We start from the raw sequence: 14,046 nt of genomic DNA, 5'->3' as shown, positions 1-14,046 counted from the left end.
GAGACCCTTGAGGAACGCATGCTTTGAGAAATGCTGCTAAAGAGTTTCTGGTAATCTGGATTTTCTTCCTTGTATCTTTGTGGTGTGATTTAACAGGCTTTCTTTCTCTGCTAGCTTCTATAAATAGACTTGATCAGATTAGGTTTGATTTTGTTTTTTTCCTGGCAAGGCTACTTCAGAGATGGTGTTGGGTTTGCATTCCTGGCAGCCATTGATGGTCGTTGCCTAGAACCATTAATTTATTAAAGGTTACAAATTATAATATTCTATCATTCTTTCTTCATTTATTAGCTGGAATTCTTTCTAAGGGGAAACTTTATCTGCCCAACGATATGGTTACTCTAACATACAGATCACATTGGAAAGGCAGGATAAATCCGTGTTTCCTTTTCCAAATAGTGAGTTGGTTTTCTTGAATCCTGAAAAGGTGATCAATGAGGTGTTCTTGGTTTATTTGTTTGCTTTGAATGTCATTATGAACTTGTGGATTTACATTTATCTGATGTGTTTCAGTTCACTGCAGCTAGTAATTAGGATAGTAAGGATGCTACTTTGTCTTTCTTTGGCCAGAAGGGGCCTATTCAGGTTGGCTCTTGAGTTCTTTGGATATGACTTCCATTATCTTTGATAGCTTCTTTGCTTGCTTGTTTGACAAGATGTTTAAGTTTTCATCTTGGACATTTCCTGCTATTGAGCAGAAGTCAGCTCCTTCTATGGGGAGAATTGTGAGAAATGGTATTTAGACACCACAGTTGAAGCTAGGCTGCTCATTACCGTTGACTGATGATTGTTTCTAGATTCTTTCAGTGGACAAAACTAGAAAATACACATATTTCTAAAGATAAAACACATGAATTCATACTGATACTTCCATTCAAATTTAAGACCCATCAATCTTTCATCAGTTGTCTATGATACCAACATAATTACTTATTTGTTTTTCTCATGTTACACAGACAACAGTCTCAGAACAATATCAATACTACAATCAATGGAAATTTGTTTTCCAATTTTTTTAGAAAATGAAAATTAGGAATTTTGTCACAGTTTAGGTAGCCAAATTGGTTATCTTAACAGAGCCTTTTTACGGGTGTTTGCTGTACATTTTGAGACTGTTTTCCTATTTCCTAGAATAACAAATTGGCAGATTATCCTTTATCCATGTCTACTTTTTTCTAGTGTCTTAAAACAGAAAACAGACTACTTACAGGCAAGGAATTCTATCCATATGGCATTATGACTTTTTGTTTTAAGTGAATATGCCTTGAATCAATGCATTTCTTTTGTTTATGAATAGAAAATGTTTACCATAACACTTTTTAACTTAGAAATTTTTATTAACATTTTTTCTCTATACTTTTCCAAGGATTGTACTAGGAAAAAAGTGTTAATATTTTTGAAGTAGTTGTTTTTAGATCTAGGAATGTGGGATATTGTGATCAAGAAAATTATGTAATTAAGGGGAACTGAACTAATGAGTACTAAATTAAAAACAGATTTCCATGTGGAATATTTAGTGATATGCCTTCTTTTCCCCTTTCAGGTTAAAAAATAAATCATGACTGAATCTGCCTCTAGCACAAGTGGTCAAGAGTTTGATGTATTCAGTGTTATGGACTGGAAAGATGGAGTGGGCACGTTACCAGGAAGTGACTTAAAGGTATGCTCTCTTTATTACATACAATTATGTGTGTGTGCATCTGTGTGTGTGCTTACTTAAAATTGGATACATATGTGAAATAAAAATTAAAAGCATTAATCATAGTAGTGTGGGTTTTAGATGATGCTTAGACCTCCACAATAAATGTGCAAGACAATTTGAAATGCTGATGGAATGGCAGAGCCTTTGTCACTTGGATTAGGGGAGTAAGGACTGTTTCTGCAGTATGTGCTTATTTTGCGCAAATTGATTTATAGTTTCAAGACGGATCATCTCAGTTTTGACTCTTATCATGGCAGCCTATAAATACAGAAATGACTGACTTAGAAGACCTATCTTTTTTTGATTTGGTAGTAATGCGCTTTGTAACTTCAGATGAATAGCCACAATCTCTGTGTCCTAGAGTTCTCATTTAAAAACTGGATAACGTTAAAGTATTGAATAAAAGGATTATTCACCTCTCTTAAATTGTACTGTAAATATGGATTTTTATATAGTGACCTGTTCAAAATCGGGGTCTTCCTGTAAATCCGTCTGCCTTAGTATAGATGAGAACTCTTTGGAGAGCAATACTTCAATCTGCTGCTTTTGTATAACCTTGCCCTGCCTCCTTTTCCCAGTAACCCCAAACCTATTCCAGGACTACTTCTGTTGTCCCATGAAACATGGTTGTGCAAGCACCCATCTGGGAAACCAACTACCCCCATCTCTCATTTCTAATTTACTTTTGCTCTGATCCTCTCTCTGGAACCTTGAACCTGTCTGTGGCCCTTTAGACTTTGTGTTTGCACTTGATCGTTCAGGTATTTGAACTTCCCATCTCCCCAACAGGCCATTGCTTGGTTTACCTCTCAAATGTTTGGTATTCTAGGCTACCTTGAATAGAAATTCCTGCTCCCTAATTTAGGCCTCTTGGAATCTAATCCCTTTTAGTGGCTGCTTGACAACTATCCTAGCCAAGCCTGCCCTAGCTCATCCTCAGTGGTGAGATTTGGACAATCTGCCTGTCATTGGAAAAATACTTAGATTTTAGTTGGGTTTGATTTAATTAAGTGTAATGTGCCAACATCTCTGAGTTTAGTGTAACAAAAATGTTGCACTGAGGTTTAGTAGAATCTGGAGAGGAGATTGGGTTTTCAATTTTATTTCTGTATAACCTTGAAAAAGCCAGTTAATCTCTTTGGGTCAAGTTTCCTCTGCAGTAAATTAGGAATTAAATAAATGCTAAGGATTTTACCTGCGCTAACATTCTCCAAATACTCATCTGGATAAGCATATGACAGAGAAAGGTTGCTGAACATTTTTGAGAAAGAAAAACTGTTTCTCAAACTGGTCATGTCAACTACATAATAGCTACCCAAGCTTTGTCAAATTATTTCAATTGCCTAAGTTTTGGAAGCCTTATCTGTAAAATTGAGGATATTAGAATCTATGTGATAAGGTGGTTTTGAGAATTGAACAAAGTAATGGATACAGAACACTTAACAAATTGTATTTTTTCTGGCTTTATGACTTACTGTGTAAAGTGCCATTTTTAATTGCTTTAATCCTTTATTTCCCTTGTGTGTTTAACCCTTTTCTTCTCAATGGCTTTTTTTTGAAAAAAACTGTCACGTGGATGATGAAATTTGTAAGTTTTGTTCAGTTAGCTTTTAATAATAGAGTGAAGTTTCCATCCCTAAGAAATCTGGATTGCTTTAAGGTTTTCTAAGCAATGAGTTTGAGAAATTAACCTATTACTTGTATTAAGTTAATCAGGTAATTAAGCCATTTAACAGGTATTATCATCTGGGTTATTTGATAATAACTTTCAGACCCATCTTATTATCTGGGTAATTGCCATGTATCTAATTCATGTACTGTAGACAGTTTGATGCCTCTCTTTAAAAATAATTTAAATGTCTTTTTTTTTTTACCTTATGACCCTTTTTATCTGAGATTCAGAGATGACCCAATTGATTATATTACTGAAGATTTCTAATTCACTTGCTTCCTACTTAAAATCCAAGTTACTTAAGAAATCTGATTAAGAAATTGATTTTTCACAAAATTAGAATATTAGAAAGAACTTTCAATGAGTCATGAAATGTTCTCTCACACATCATTCTTTGCCTATTTTATCCTACCCAGGCTTCTGTGTTTCAGTGGGTAATATAGTCAGCAAATCTGTAGAAGTCCATTTCGTATCACGAGAACAGGTTTTTATATGCCTCAATTTTTGCTGTTTCAAAATAACTTTTCCTGTAAAAGCCCTATGATTGTTATCCAGTCAAGTTACGCCCTTCTTTTTAACATTTTTTAACAGTTGCTGGAATCTTTTTGGTGAAGTTCAAGCCCCTTAAGTTTACCACAAGAGTTTTTTGGTGGTCTGGCCTCTGTTTTCCTCTCTGGCCATGTCTCATTTCACTCTCACTGCCACTCTTGTTTTCTACGCAGCCCAAACCACTAGTTGAAGCCTTTGCATGCTGGTCCCTTTTTACTGTTCCCTGTTGCTGGAATCCTTTCTCCACACTGGGCTGTCGAACGCTTACATAAACAGAGCACAGACGTCTTCTCTGGGTGCAGTAGGGGAAAGAATAGAGAACGTACTCTCTGCTGAACACTACCTGCATCTTTTTATTTAATTCTCTTATTTTTTAAGGTAGTTCTGTCTCTCTTGTCAGTTTACAGATGGGGAAATGGAGGCCTGGGATGGTTAATTCACTTACTTAGGTCAGTTACTGGCAGGGGTCTTAAAACCAGGTTTTTCTGATACTTAAAATGGATTATCTTACCACTGCTATACTGCTGTCTAAAGAGAAGAAACACTTTCATATCAAAAGAGATGCAAAGAAAATGTTACAGGAAGTTAGAGGAGGTAAAAATTTATTTCAGCTGGAGGGATTGGGAAGGCTTTGAAAAGCAGATGTCATTTGAGCTTCAGGTGCCTGGAAATATGTAGGAGTCTCCATGAATACTTTAGGGAGGAAGGGAAGGAGAAGGGCTTCCAGAAGAGGGAGTAGCTTAAGAAGGTACAGAGTGTTAAGGGAGAAACAGCAAGTGTCCACTGACACTCTTGAAAATATTATAGTCATTAAAACATTTTTGCCTAAGCAAGCTTTGGAAACTTTACCAATACCTAGTTTGTCCTTTTAAAATGCAAATTAGTATTTGTAGATTAGTGTCTCAGGGCCAGCTGTAAGAACAGGGAGGTGACTAAGTGGCAGTGCAGAGGTACATGGTAGGGCTTCCCATACCTGAGCAGTTTCCGTACCTGAACTTCTAATGATGTCTGAAATTTATCCACAAACAATTGTTCCTCTGGGTCATAATGTCTTTCAGGGTCTCTCGGTAAAATGCAGATACACTCCTGAGAGGACAGCATCTTATCTAGTAAGAATAATTGCCAGTTAGCCAAGAGTAAGACCCTGCCTGCAGAAGCAGGCAGAAACTCAACAGTAAAATTCACTGCACTCGTAATATACGGTTTTTGCCTTGCTTTGATTAATGTTGAAAACAATTTAGTTGTTTATCAAACATCTTTGCCCTTAAAACACACTGGTAAGTCGATTCACATCTCAACATTGAAGGTAATAAAATGAAAACAATAACCTGAGCAGCGTCTTCTAATGATTTATTATTAAATCAGGCAAATATAGGCAAAAGATCCTTTGACTCTACAATCAAAAATTATACAAAATAGAGTTGAATCAATTAAAGGTAGTTCAAGCCAAACAAAACGTGCAGTCCCTTATATATTTCAGGCATAATTGTTTTCTGATTGACCTGGATATATCCACATGCAGAAAAAGTCAGCAGATGTGTTTTATTTGCTTAATATTAAGTCCCTTTTGTAAAGTTTATAATTTTGACTTTCTTGGTTGTAGAATGGAGCCACTTGGCAAGTTTTTATACGTATTTTAGCTCTCTAGGTTAAAAGAACTAATGATTTTAAAGAAATACAAACAAATGTGAAGTTTCTGTCATTCCAAAACCATTTGTGAAAGCATCACCAATTTCAGAACCTGGGTGTTTTATTGGAAAACATAGTGTTAGGAAATGTATGAGTCTTTCTGGAATTCTGTCTGTAGGACTTCAGTAATGTTAGCAGGACCTATCAACCTTTGTGGTCTGACATTTTCTATGATAGCAATGTTGTGGAAGACACAGTAAGCCCAAATTGAGAACTCACAGAAAAATTTGATCCCTGTGTGTTTTTGCATATGGGAGGATATTTTGAAAATGTTTTGAGGTATTTAATTTTTGAGATAAGAAACTTTGGTAAGAGCAGATATTCTTCATTTTTTTTCAGGCTTATAATATGCCTTGAAAACTATGAATCGTATCCCCAGAAAGCTGTATATGCACATATCATAATTTTGCATCTGTTTTATGAGATTAATCAACCCTCAGAGTCCATCTGTGGATCTCTGGCTTAGAAGAGTGAACTGTGCCCCGAAGTGACATTGCATCTTTACTTTGTACTTAGACTGTAGGTCAGTTACTGGCAATAAATTTTAGGAGAAAGAAAAACTGACTGGGATTGAATGTTGCATTGTGGGAATCTTTCCTTTTAACTTTGAAAGTGTTTGAACCTGAAGCTTCTAGATGTCATAGGTCTGAGTTCTGACTTGGAGATTTCACTCAGTGGTGTTTTCTTTCTCGGTCTTTGAAATGGAGGGTGGTTTGCTGTTTTACAGCAGTTTGAAAACTTAAGCCATGGGAGACTTTCTGTTTAATATAAATGTTTGATGCTATTTCTTACATTTTGTATTTGTCAAATAAGCATAAATTAACATCAGTGACATAAGGTAAAAGCAAAATTACCTGAAGTGCATTGTCAAGCTTGTGCCTATTGTTTTTGAATTTTAATTCAAATTGATTTTTATCACATTCTTTAATATCATTAATTAATAATTATCATGGTAGCTTGTTCTTTCTATTCTTGCCCAGCAGATGGTACTGTCAGCCTTATTTTGAAATATTCTGTCTTCAGAGTAATCATTAAAAACATTTTTTTAAAGATTTCTTTTTCCAAAAGTGAAGTTATTTTTAGCTCTTTTCCTTCTAAATAAATTTTTACCTCTTCCTACGTTGACATTTTGGTATATACACTTGGTATAGTACTCACATTTTACCTGGGAACTTGTATCTGGAATACGTACGTAGTAGGGAGAAGACATTCTCACATTCCTTAACCATTTCCACACATTTAGTCTAGAAACCATTTCGTAATTGTGGACTGTGCAGAGAACATTGTTTAAAGTGCTGTTTTCACCTGTTAGAAAGAATAATTACTGATACTTTTTGCCTAAGAGTTTTCCAACTTGCAGTCAGAATGTAGTTTAGTTAAATAAATCATTATATTGGCATGTTGTCCAGATCGATTTTTTCAGATTGGCAAATGGAGGGCCTTGCTTAAGCACTACATATTTGCATGCTCATAATTTCTCTGAAAGATCTGAAACATCTTACTATCCTTTTGAATTCTGAGCTTTCTAGTTTTTCATCACCTGCTAAAATTAGTGGGTCCTTAATGTTATTCTGTTTTATGGAAAAACAGAAGGAATACAGAAAACTGCTTGAAACTCATGAATGTGTGAGTAAACCTCGCTGTTTCAGAGAGAATAGGGTCTCCACACGTAGGTAATGGCTAAGCCTTCAATGCATACACACAGTACAACCAGGTCGTTGTAGAAACCTATTTTGTTTGAAGCTTTCTGTCAGGTGAAAGGAAATTTTCAGTATTTGGAATGGGAATGTCCGTGAAATCAAGATGCTCTTGCTTTTTAGTGATAAAATCGGCATGTAGCTGGTAGACTACTTGTTCAGCTCCCAGAGAAATTTCCAGTTATTTTAAAGGACTGTAAGTGAAGATAATGCAGACTTCTAAAGAGCAGTGAAAGAAAGAGGAAGTATGGCATTGGGGTCGTGTGGCTCATGCTTCAGCCTTGTGTGCTCCCGTCTTGGATTATAAGGAAAAGGATGTTCAGGCCATTATTTCTGGCATAGGGATATCCATTCCTTCTCTCCAAACTGGGTGAGCTTGGGCAAGACAAATTGATTCCTGGGAAAAGAGTAATTTTCCTTTTACTAAATGTGATTTTTAAATAAGAAAAAATATGACATAAGAAAAAATAAATTTTAGTTAAAACACGCGCGCGCGCACTCACACACACACACGCACACATACACAAAGTGTGTTCGAAATGATAGCCCATCATGCCAACTCTAGGACAGGGCAGAGCAGGGTTGTTGAATCTTCAGCAGACCTTGCTGCTTTGTTCTGTTCTCCTTCCTTGAATTCTAAAACTAGTAAAATGCAAAGGTCTTAGTATTGGTGGGAGACTTATCAGGATATAATTGTCTAAATTAACTTTTAACATGTAATTAATTTGCTTGAAGACTATATGTGTCAGCCATTAAATAATTAATGACTTTCCTGAGCACTTTTGTAAATTTTGCCTCTTTCTGCTCTGTTGTCGCTAGTTTCGGGTAAATGAGTTTGGAGCCTTGGAAGTTATTACAGATGAGAATGAGATGGAAAATGTTAAAAAAGCAACTGCTACCACCACGTGGATGGTACCAACTGCTCAAGAAGGTAAGGATGGGTATCTGCATTTTATTTCTTGCTTTTGAAAGATTCGAAATAAGAATATCTAAAATTTTATAATAGGCTGGAACTTTGAAGGCCCCGGGTAATTTTTATCCCTCATGTTGTTAGGTAAATTTCTATAATGCAACTGATAGGAGCCAGCTTTTACGTTTTAAAATAACTATAAACTGTCTTCTTTCCTAATGCCAGATCTGTAGTAGCACAAGGTTAGTTGGAAATTAAGTAAATCCATGTTGTAGCCCACGCAGGTGATTTAGCCAAAAGCCTGCCACTTTTTTTCTCATCTACTCCGATGGTTGTAACTAACACCTATATGCTGATGACTCCTAAATCTACATCTCCAGCCCCGACCTCTCCCCCGAGCTCCAGGCCCGTATTTCCACCTGCCTACTGGACATCTCCACCTGGATGTCCCACAGGTACCTCAAACTCCACATGTCTGAAATGCAATTCATTTTCTATTTCTTTCTCCCCTCCCCACAAAGCTGCTCTTTCTTCCCTAACCCATATTTCAGTTGACAATAGCACCATCCACCCAGTGGACAAGAAAGAAATATAGGAGTCATCCTGAATTTGTTCTTCCCATCCCCATATCCTGTTACTTATACCTCTTGATTTTTATTTCCTAATATGTCTCAGATCTGGCCTTTTCTACCTGTCATCTTTGCCACAGCCTTAATGTAGGCTCTTCTCAACTCTCATCTGAGCTATTGCAGATGTCAGTCTGCTTCTAATTTTATCACCTTCCAATTGGTCCTGCACCTTGAAGCCAGAGGAACTTACATAGATTGCTTATCTGACACTTCACTGATTTCTCATTGCCTTTTTAGCAGAACATACAAAGATCTGGGTGCTGTGTGCACTTCCCTGCTCGCTTTGTCTCCTCAGTCTCCATTTCCTTCTATGTATGTTGTGTCCTGGCAGTGCCAGCAGCACAGAATTATGTGTAATTTTCCCAACACATCATGTGGTCTCATGCTTTCTTGCCTTTACTCATGCTGCTTTTTCTGGCTCAAATGCCATTTCTCTCTTTGTCCAGTTGGTAAATTCCTCTTTGGCCTTCAAAACCCTGTTGAGGCTTTCTATCAGAAAATCCTTCTCTGACCTTACCCCAGGCTGAATGAATCACTTCTTCTGTACTACTTCTGGACGTTGTTTATGCCTCTAGTATTGCATGTATCACATTTTATCATAAATACTGGTTTTCTTGCCTCTCTTCTCTTCTAGACTGCGAGCTCTCTTGGGCAAGCTCTCTACTGTCGTTATTAATGTCTAGAATAAATTGGTGCCTAATAACTGTTGGCTGAATGAATGATTAGCCTGACAATTCAGGCAAAAGGAGATGTGAGTTTCTACACAATTTGGATACACAATTTGATGCAGGAAATGTACTACATTGAAAGCGTAATAGATGAGATGTTGATTTAGCCAATTAAGTGAAACAAAATCATTCATCAACAGATTGTAAATGTGAAATAAAAGATGATCTTTTGAAATTTTCTGAAAGATACAAATATAGAAGAGGATTTTATAGATCGATATATGCGTCTTCTGAATTTAGTGACTAATGAAATTTTCTTCATTTTACTTTGAACTCTGTAGAAAAGCCTTGGGCAAGCTTTTGTTTATCCTTTCTGCAGAATATTTTTTCATTATTTGAATGACTTGAGTGACTTTTACAGAGGCCATACCCCACAAAAACACTATCATTTGATCATTCATTCATTCAACAAACACTATTCTTTATTGTGTTGCTAACAAAATTATTAGAAGAAAAAGTTTAATTGTATTTTAGAATGTCTTCTGTCATGCTTTTAATTTGCATTTCTTCTTTTCATCTTCTAGTCTTTTCAGAGAAGACTGGGGTGCCTTTCAGGTTGAAGGATCCAGTGAAAGTAGAAGGGCTTCAGTTCTGTGAGAACTGTTGTCAGTATGGCAACGTAGATGAGTGTCTTTCTGGAGGAAACTATTGCAGCCAGAATTGTGTTCGGCACATCAAAGATAAGTAGGTTTTTTCCCCATTCCATCTATAAAATGAGTTTTAGAGTCCAAAGTCATGGTGCCTGAGAATATAGAAGTTTGATGCTCTCTGACATTGGTCACCTATTGATACCTTTTTCCCAGAGACTTTTCCTTTAGGGCCACATGGGCCCTAACCCCTATATGGGACCTGGTGACGTCTGTCATGCCTGGTCTGAGTTGTATTACTAACATTCTGCCTGCAAAACAGCCTCTGCCTCTGCCTTCAGTCTTCCATTTCCATTCATTTGATTGTTCTTCAGCTAAGAGTATTTACTTTTTTCTGGGCTACATACACATTTTGATGACACATTTATAAAAACATAGTTTTGTTTATATTTTGGGAATTCTTAGGTAACTTGGCTGAAACTCCACATATGGCATAAAGCTTCCACTGATTTGTAATCACCTGAGTGGAAATGGCCATAGGGAAGAGTGTAGTGAGTTGTGTCACTAATGATCTGAAGGTGTGGACTGAGGATTATGAGACAGCGGTATCAGCTGTGACTGGCGGTGGTGTGTGACCTTCCCATTTGGGGACTATCTGACAAAGTTCAGCTTACCGCCAAGCAGGTGTTTTTCTTGCATATCATTGTATACTACAAAGAAATGACTGGACATTTATATTTTAGTGTGTTTCCCATGTATTTTAATCAGCACAGGCTTGGGAACTGTCTTGTTTTTCTTTTTTTTGAGACGGAGTCTTACCTTGTCGCCAGGCTGGAGTACAGTGGCGTGATCTCGGCTCACTGCAACCTCCACATTCCCAGGATCAAGCGATTCCCTTGCCTCAGCCTCCTGAATGGCTGGGACTACAGGCACATGCCACCACACCCAGCTAGTTTTTTGTATTTTAGTACAGATGGGGTTTCATCATATTAACCAGGATGGTCTTGATCTCCTGACCTCATGACCCGCCCGCCTCAGCCTCCCAGAGTGCTGGGATTACAGGCACGAACCACTGCAACCAGCTGGAACTGTCTTGTTTTTCTTGGCTAACTGATGTTTCACAGAGTTATACTTCGCCTTTTTTCAGTTGGATTTTTCATTCTTAATAACTGCTAGATCCTTGTTTGACCCTAGAAACAAATGTCTCTAAATAATTCTTTTATTAGTATAGATGGTAGATGTGACAGGCAAATGACTTGTTAGAACCTATTTCATACATATCGCTGGCCCCCTTTTGAAATTAATATACAGGGTAATTTTCATTTTCTGCCCTGACAGATGCCATATGTAATAGTGGTTTTCAGTGTTCCTGATATATGATAGTCTCATGCCTACAGATTTCTCCTGGTAGTTAAAGATTTTTCCTTTGGAGAGTGATTTTTTTTTTTTTTAAATGATTGTTGCATTGATGATCAACAAGTAGATGTTTGATAGGTATTGTCTCTTGTCACTATTTTGGGTTTATAAACACAACAGAGATCAGAAGGAAGAAAGGGACATAGAAGAAGACAACGAGGAAGAAGATCCTAAGTGTAGTCGGAAGAAAAAACCAAAATTATCTCTGAAAGTGGACCCCAAGGAGGATGGAGAAGAGAGAGATGATGAAATGGTGAGTGCCTCTGCCTGACACCAGGAGTGCAGGGATGCGTCTTTAGTGGGTAGCATCACAGTCACAAGCGCTGCTCTAGAGCGCACTGAGTTCACATGTGGGTTCCAGGACTGTCTGTGTTACTGTCAGCAAGTTATGTGGCCTCTCTGCACCTCACTGTCCTGATCTCAAAATGGGAATCATAAACAATAGTATCTTTCTCTCAGGGTAAAAAAGTGGGATGTCTTGAAATTTAGTGCTAGGGTGAAAGGGAACGTTTAAACACATTCAATCTTGTAGATGAATCTTAAATTCCTCTTGACAACAAAATGCCAATCCAATTTCATTAAATTGGAGACAGATCTCATAAAACTGAGTGGTTAAAAAATGGCACATAAATATGAAGTATATTTGGGGAAAAGCCATTCAAAATGTGTGAATTAAAACATAAATATCATATTCCTAAAGCATCTATTAATGGTTCTATAGGAAAAGGGAACTTTGAGATCTGGAAACGTTTCCCTTAAGATCGGTACTATACAATAGTTACTTGCGAGTCACTGTGCTGGGAGCTGAGAATACAGGGATGCATAAGACAGATAGATGACAGAGTCTCTCCTGGCAGAGACACTGCATTCTTGTTTAGGGGGTATTGAATCTACAAACAAAGTGAACAGGAGAAATGTCACCTAGTGATAAGTGCTACGTTGAGAATTCAAATAGGGCATTAGGATAGGCTGACTGCTCTAGGTCGGGTTGTCAGGGAGCCCTCCCAAAGACAATGACATGAACAGCATGATCTGATTAATGAAGAGGAGCCAGCTATGTGAAGTTAAGGGTGAGGCGTCTTGTGGGTAGTAGAACTTCCAGAGGAAAAGTCCTCAAGGTAAGAACTTGCACAGCATGTTCTGTTCGAGGAAATAAAAGAAAGTCTGGTCACTGTAGTTTAGGAGAGGATGGAGTAAGATGAAGTTGAAGAGGTACGTGTGGCCCAGGGCATGTAGGGTTTTATGGTAAACAAGAGTCATGGGTGTTCATTGTATTCTGAGTTTCAGGGGAAGCCTCTGGAAAGTAAGACAAGGGAATGCTTTGATATGATGTATGTTTTTTTACTGTAGCCCTGAGTGGAATCAGGGAAACCAGTTAGGAGTTTATTGTACTAGACCTGTAAGAAGGCTAAAGAAGATGGAAGTCTGTGGATTGGGGAATCAGTAGAGGTAGGGTTGTCAGAGTGTGTGAGGAAAAGAGAAAAATCAGGGATAACGCTTAGAATTTTGGCTTTCACAATTGGCTGGATAATCATGTCTCTTACTGAGAATGGTAAGATGAGGGTGGAGTGCAGAACAAAGAGTCCTTTGGCCATGATGGGTTTGAGATGCTGATTAACTATCCAGATGAAGAGCCCAAGTAGGCATTTGTGTACAGCCACATGGAGTCAGGAAGAGGAAGCTGGGGATGTGGACTGGGAGTATCTGGCCTATAAAATGACCTTGAAAACCCAGAGAAAGGGACTAGAAAGGGTAGAGAAGGGAACTGGATTGGAGGAGACATCAGCAGAGGAGACAAAGAGGTGCCAGTGAGGCGTGAGGAAAACCAGAGCGGAGTGGTCACGCAGCTGAGGGCGGAAGTGTTTCAAGGAGCGGGGAGCAGTGTCCATGCCCTTCCAGTGGGTAATACATGGATACGGTCTTATTTTACAATAACCTCAGGCCAAAGGCAACACAGTTTTCAAATGAACTATATTCTTTCTTTCCTTAAAAGTTATAAAGTAGAACTGAAGAAAAGAACAACAGAAAAAGTGCTTTCTGACAGCTCTCTAACTATTCACTGGTGCCAATTTCTTGAACTGTAAAGTCATAATTTTCCTTTCTTTTTGTAGGAGAACAAACAAGATGTAAGAATCTTGAGGGGTTCGCAGAGAGCGCGGAGGAAAAGACGAGGGGATTCGGCTGTATTAAAGCAGGGTGAGCTGATGAAAATAAAGTCTTACCTGTAACTTTATGGAATTGAAAATGATTCACACAGGTGGAAATTTTAGTCATGGCAGTTAAAGTATTACTTCAGGATTTTCTTTGATTCAGTTTTGTCAGTAAAGATTGAGATTTTGAGGATAAGAAAAAAATGAAAATTCATAACTTTCAAGTGGTTTCAGGGTAAGGATGAGAACTGTCTTCCTTCCTCCCTCCCTCCCTTTCTTGCTCTCTCCCCCCATCCCTTTCTCCTTCCCTCCCTTCT

At 37.8% G+C, this 14,046-nt stretch overlaps 1 protein-coding gene across 1 annotated transcript in view; it reads left to right on the top strand.

The window, feature by feature from the left end:
• Positions 1-14,046, top strand: part of L3MBTL3 (l(3)mbt-like 3 (Drosophila)) — a 130,431-nt gene that overhangs the window by 25,552 nt on the left and 90,833 nt on the right. Inside the window, exons 4-9 of the mRNA XM_011951649.1 lie at positions 1,544-1,660; positions 8,129-8,240; positions 8,600-8,674; positions 10,101-10,260; positions 11,700-11,832; positions 13,691-13,775. Coding sequence (XP_011807039.1) covers positions 1,559-1,660; positions 8,129-8,240; positions 8,600-8,674; positions 10,101-10,260; positions 11,700-11,832; positions 13,691-13,775 — 667 coding nt within the window. The 5' untranslated portion in view covers positions 1,544-1,558. The remainder of the gene's footprint in view (positions 1-1,543; positions 1,661-8,128; positions 8,241-8,599; positions 8,675-10,100; positions 10,261-11,699; positions 11,833-13,690; positions 13,776-14,046) is intronic.

This window comes from Colobus angolensis, unplaced genomic scaffold (assembly GCF_000951035.1).
Source record: "Colobus angolensis palliatus isolate OR3802 unplaced genomic scaffold, Cang.pa_1.0 Scaffold322, whole genome shotgun sequence".
NCBI lineage: Eukaryota > Metazoa > Chordata > Mammalia > Primates > Cercopithecidae > Colobus > Colobus angolensis.
The sequence above is the reverse complement of the archived record's forward strand: the minus strand, read 5'-3'. Positions and strand labels throughout refer to the sequence as shown.